The sequence below is a fragment of the Aplysia californica genome, unplaced genomic scaffold, assembly GCF_000002075.1.
Source record: "Aplysia californica isolate F4 #8 unplaced genomic scaffold, AplCal3.0 scaffold00248, whole genome shotgun sequence".
NCBI lineage: Eukaryota > Metazoa > Mollusca > Gastropoda > Aplysiida > Aplysiidae > Aplysia > Aplysia californica.
The window spans coordinates 1,020,244-1,026,171 of NW_004797518.1; the positions used below are offsets into that span (position 1 = coordinate 1,020,244).

The 5,928-nt window shown below is 40.9% G+C and overlaps 1 protein-coding gene across 1 annotated transcript in view; it reads right to left on the minus strand.

Moving 5' to 3' along the window:
* Positions 1–5,928, minus strand: part of LOC101857189 (short transient receptor potential channel 7) — a gene marked incomplete at its 5' end in the record, with an annotated part of 37,912 nt that overhangs the window by 29,808 nt on the left and 2,176 nt on the right. The window contains 2 exon segments of the mRNA XM_035970292.1: positions 4,766–5,009; positions 5,645–5,793. Of these exon segments, the coding sequence (XP_035826185.1) occupies positions 4,766–5,009; positions 5,645–5,793 (393 nt within the window).

Here is a 5,928-nt window from a genome sequence, read left to right on the forward strand (position 1 = left end):
AGAGAGAGAGAGAGAGAGAGAGAGAACAATAGAGAGAGAGAAAGAGAGAGAGAGAACAATAGAGAGAGAGGGGGAGGGAAAGAAGACAGAGGAAGAAAAAGGTAAAGTAAAGATAGAGGACAGTCTGAAAGAAAGTTCATGATCCTTCTTGATAAGAAATATTGCTTAACAATATTATATTCCAAGTACGAGTGATAAATGAAAAAGTAGAGAAATCTTTTGACAAATCTTTTCAGAGTTCTCTACATTTGAAATGGAGACATCAAATACAGCGAGCAGTTTGGCAAATGGCGACCATAGGAGAATCTGGTAACACAAGCACAAAGGTGTTTGAATGAAGAAAAGTTTCATTCCAAAGCGACAACCCAGCAAAGCAGCAGAGCCCACTGAACTTGGTGACAAAACGTGCTAAGCCCTAAATGAGACATTCTATCAACTTGATGTCAAGCGAACAGACACGGAATTGATATGAACAAACCAGCGGTCAGAGACATACACATGAAAAGACAAAAATGATAAGCCTGGAAAAGAGAACATGACGTAATTAAGAGGAAAGCGATGCAGTATACTTGTCTTTTTTCTATGGACATGTAGAAAGTAAAGTACACGGTGGTCCAAGAAGAAACAACTTTTTAAGAAAATTATTTTCCTTCACTCTGAAGTTCGGCGTTTCAAATTCGCACACAACATTTTGGAGTCAAAAGCAATTTGTGAGACGTTTATTTTAGATATATCCACAAAATAGTTTAGCTCTACAAAGCGCGTTAAAAAGAAACAACCAAATCTCAGCTACGTCCCCATTTTGGTAGTATGACGTACTAGTCGCATTAGGCGTACCACTAAAAGTCCTAGCGATCGCGCCATATTGCAAGCTACAGTTGTCTAACAGGCCAACAGAAGTTTGCAGATATTGTTTTTCTCAAGTCCCCTGTGCCTGCTGAGATCATGGTTAAGATAAGTAAAGGGCAGACAGCAAGACTTTCCTTAAAAGATTGTTTTTTAATTGGAGCATTTTGCGTCTATGGGTTGTTGTTTGTTTTTTTAATGAATGCCATTTCTGTCTGAGAAAATAAGTTTCTTCTTTATGAATTTTATGTCAATCAAATTCCTTTTGAATGAATCAAACATGCTCCAGATTACAACGTTCTCGTACAAATTCCATCTGAGATCTTCAGAAAAAAAAGTCGTGCAGTCGCTTTTTTCTAGCTCACTCTGTATATACCGTCTCTTAAAAACAGACACAAAAACGTAATATTTTAAAATTCCCTTGTGGATCACAACGTATCCTTCCTGCTTCTGTAGGACATGGCTGCAACCTCTGTGTGACCCTCACGGTCACTCCGGAGAGTGCGCATTAGGTACATCGTTTTTTTTAACAAATTATTTATGTATTCATTTTTAAAAAAAATAAAAACTCAGTGTCAAGCTCAAAGATGAAGGATAGATATTTATGAAGCAACAAAAACATACCGTTGAAAAAAATCAATTGTTGAGCCTGATTTTTTTCATTTTTCGGGTTGCGAAGCATAGATTTGAAGTAAAAAAAAATTTTTTTTTTTAAAAGGTCATGTACTGGTACCTATAGAGAAAACACGACTTCCAAGAGGATTACGACACAGCTTTGTTCAGGCGAGGGGGGGGGGGCAGTTTACATTTCCGGGGCATACTACAAATAAAAGTGGGTCATGGACCAGATTTGGATATGTTTTAGTAAGGTTTTACGGCGCTCGCAACTGCATAAGGTCACATGAGTGCCAAGGGGTGGATGTCAATAGAGAAGTGGGAAATCAGGCTAACTCTGCTCACCTCTCTAGCCTCAGAAGCACAAAGTCTGCTTCGACTATCAAGGCACCCCAGAAATAGCAGTTCACAAGAGAGCGACAAACTTACAAATGTAGAGGGGGAAATGACGATAGTAAGGATGAGGCAAGAAAAAGCAGCAGTTCCCCCTACGTTATTCTGGCACAGTATGAGCATGAAATTGATAAATCAGCCCATTTACAATTCTACTGTGCACAAGAACATGTTGATATCCCCCCTTGAGAATAGCCTAAAGACACTTCAGTCAGTAGCACTGCACTGGGGGAGGGGGTTGGATTTTGAATTTTATGCAAGGAGAAATTAGTAGTAACAATAATAATAATAAACAGCATTTGTATAGCGCATTTGCCCGCTCGACACCTGGGTAGTGAGGAAAGCTTTTTGTAAAGTGCATTTCCCAAGGACACTACGTTGGGCCCCTGACAGGATTCGAACCCACGACCTTACGGCTGCGAGTCTGAAAGCGTAGCTACTATAGGCCGCCGACGCCACATATCTTACTGCCTTTAAGTCCTGGGGAGATGGGGAGTGGAAGGTATAGAAGATGAGTAAAAAGAAGCACGACCATAATATAATGATCACTCATGTCAGGAAAAAGGGGGGGGGGGGGGAGAGAAGCAAAGTAGTTGCGGGGCTGGGTGGGGGACCATCCATATTTCGACAGGAAAGTGAATATAGCTAAGTGAATGAAATATTCTTGAAGCATTAAAATGACATTCCTTGAAAGCAAAACATATTTACACACCATCAACACCATAAACACCAACTGAAAGAAAAACGAAATGGATTAATCTATTAGTAGCAGCAGCCAATAATTTGCAGAGGGAATATTATAGATTCAGAAAAATGCAACTACAATCTAATCACAATGATGTATTGCCTCTCAACTCATTCTTGCCTATATTTAGACGCTATAAGGCTGCGAATTAGGTCGTACCTTTTCAACATAATAAATGGTATTAATGAAACAGTCTATTAGTAGTAGCAGACTACAATTTGCATTGCGTATTTCAGATTCAAATTTAAAAAATAATACTGCGATCTAATCACAATAATTAATGCCTCACACCTTAACCCAAGCAAGGTCCAGACGAAGTATAGCCGTGAAGGTGGTTACCTTTTTCATCACGACAGACACATTAAATAGATCTACCGTTTGTATTATTGTTTTCTAATGTCTGATATGGTCACTTTTACGAACAAGCGGGCTAACCCACATTTCGGGGGTTTCCAGAAATCTTGACCTACACCAAAAGTGGGCATTGCCCTACCTATAGGTGAAGTTTGGTTTCATTGGTGTGTATATTTGTTTGGTTATAGAGAAAAACTCTCCTTGTCTTTTAAAGAAACTGAACACAGGTCCAAAACAAAAACTTTAACTTCGATTTTCTCAAAACAGCATTTTTCGGGACAGCCCACTTGTGCTAAAAAGCGACCATATATATATTGTTGGAAGAGTAGATAATCGTCTGTGGTGTAGGTGGTAGCCACTTCACCATCGCACGAAGAAGACCTGAGTGCAATAACCGTGAGGAAAGCAATTTCTTCTATCGAGAATCTCCATCTCCTAAATTATTTGATTTGTGTCAATAGAGGTGTTAAAAAAAACACATTAGACATTTTTTTTTGATTGGGGGAAGGATAGGAGCGAGGTGTGTGCGTGTGGACTGGTGGGGGGGGGGGGGGATAAAAAACAGGGATATGGGGAATGGAGGAGGTCAACACAAATGATAAACGGGAGGCGTAAACGTAAAACTATAAACGAAAACATTAATAATAATAATAATAAGAAGAAGAATAAATAAGAATAAGAATAATAGTAGTAACATTTCCACCACCACTACTACTATGACTACTTCTACAAAGACTATTACTACAAGAACAACACTTACTACTATTAAAAATACAGCGCATGCTCTACCTACAGTTATATCATGCGTCATGCTCTCTACAACTACATGTACCTATACCCGCGAGAGGATTCTAAAACACACAGAAACATTCTCAGCTGCCCGATAAGAACATAGTGCAAACAGACGAATAAGCAGTTTTAGTTTAGTAGAAGTTTTACGGTGCTCGCAACTGCATAAGGTCATATGAGCGCCAGAAGATTAGAGGTGTTACAAGAGAGTAACAAACATAAAAAAAGAAAAAGGGGAGATAAGGACGATAGACGTTTGATAGGAAAGAAGAAGCAAACTACCCCAGAGCACCCGCCAACCACCCACACGAATAAGCACCCACACACTTTAGACACAGGCGATATGACAAACAAGAGAAAGACGTTTTGCTTCTTCTCTTGACACCTTAATGTAGGCCTAACTGAGACCAGAAAAAAAATAGTTTAAGATTACTCCCGTAAGCTGAAAAGTAAACACTAACATACGGACAAAATCTCTTCTTTTCTCTTCTTTTTTTTAACTCCTTCCTTTTTTTGCTTCATTTTTCTTCTTCTTTTTTTTTTTTGGCTTTCTGCTTGAGCGCAGTTTTTTGGATATGGGAACTTCTAATTAGAATGCTTTCATAAGGAAGTTTTGATCAAAATCTCTCCTTCTCCCATTGCTCAAAAGTAAATACTAACGCACTGAGAAAATCTCTTTTGTTTTCTTCTTTTTACCTCTCTTTCATTTACTTCTTCTTTTCTTCCTTGTTATAATTTATTACTCTTCTTGCTTGGGTGCAATTTTTCTGTTTGGGAAAATGTCCAATTGTAATGAGCTCAAAAAGAAGTTTCAAATAAAATCTCTCCATCTCCCACTGTTAAAGCGAAAACACTAGCACACTGACAATATGCACTAAAACACTGACAAAATCTTTTCGTTTTTCTTCTTTTCGTCGTCTTTTTTCCCTAGCATATGGCTTCCTGCTTGTGCGCAATATTTGGGTTTAAGAAATGTCCATGCATTCCACAGAAAGATTCGAACCTAATCTCTCCATGCCTTACCTTCAAAGTCCCCTCCTGTGGGGTGGATACAAAAGTTGGACTCGGACTTGGCCGCGGCTTCCCTCGCCTGCTGACACACCATCCCGCGGATATGGGTGAGGGGGGAGGGAGTGCTGGAACCCGAGGCCTGCAGAAGCATGCTGAGCATGGTGGAACTGTTGGGCGCCGGGCCGGGGGGCTGGTAGTTCTGGAAGACTGGGGCGCCGGGGGTAGTTGCCCCACCGCCTTCGTCGTACGGCTCGGCCTGGTATAACGGGGGAGGGGAGGAGCGGGGATGGAGAATAATGTAAAACGATATTATATTGAAATGCAGAAAAATACAATACTATGGTCACTTAAAACGACACGAGACCATTGTGAAAGAGGTGCTTGAAGGAAAGATGTGGGCATGAGAGCCAGGGGAAGGCAAGGAATAACATGGATGGACAACATAAGAACATGGAAGGCCTGGATATGGCAGAATGTGCAACGGCAGCTCGCGACCGTGAAAGGTGTAGGGTCATTACACGTCAACCCCTGAGTCAGAGTTGTGACACCTCCATGGATCCAGGTATATTGAAACAGATTTAGGTGTCTTTTTGAGCAGATTTATGTGTCTTTTATAGTTGATTGGGGCTAAAACAGCACCTGGACATGGATGGCTGGTGCCTCTATAAATAAATCATTGATGGTCAGACACCTTTTCTAGTAGATCTGGGAGTATTTTCAATCAGATTTAGGCTTATTTTAAAGGAGATTGGGGAATAGTTCTTTTTTTAAAGCAGATTTAGTCAAGTGACGTATATGGTTGTGCCGCATGAGTCTGACGAGTCTGTCTGTCTGTCCGTCTGTCTGTCTGTCCGTCTCGACAATTTGAGCATATTTAGGCTACCAACTTACCTGGTTTAACCGTATGGGTGTGACAAGCTCTAAGACAAAGGAGGCCAGCAATAGACTCAACATGATAGAGTCCATGATATTCCAGAAGGAAGCAAAGTAGTCTTTGGCGCCGGCCGAAAATATCTGCTTGCACTCCTCGAAGATCAGACCTATGGAGGAGAAAGGGGGGTAGGGTGGAAGGAGGGGGAAGACGGGGTAGAGGGAGGGTAGGAGAGAGGGGGTGATAAGGAAGGGAAGGGAATGGGTGAAAAGAAGGAGGGGGAGGGGGAGAGAGGATGAAGGAT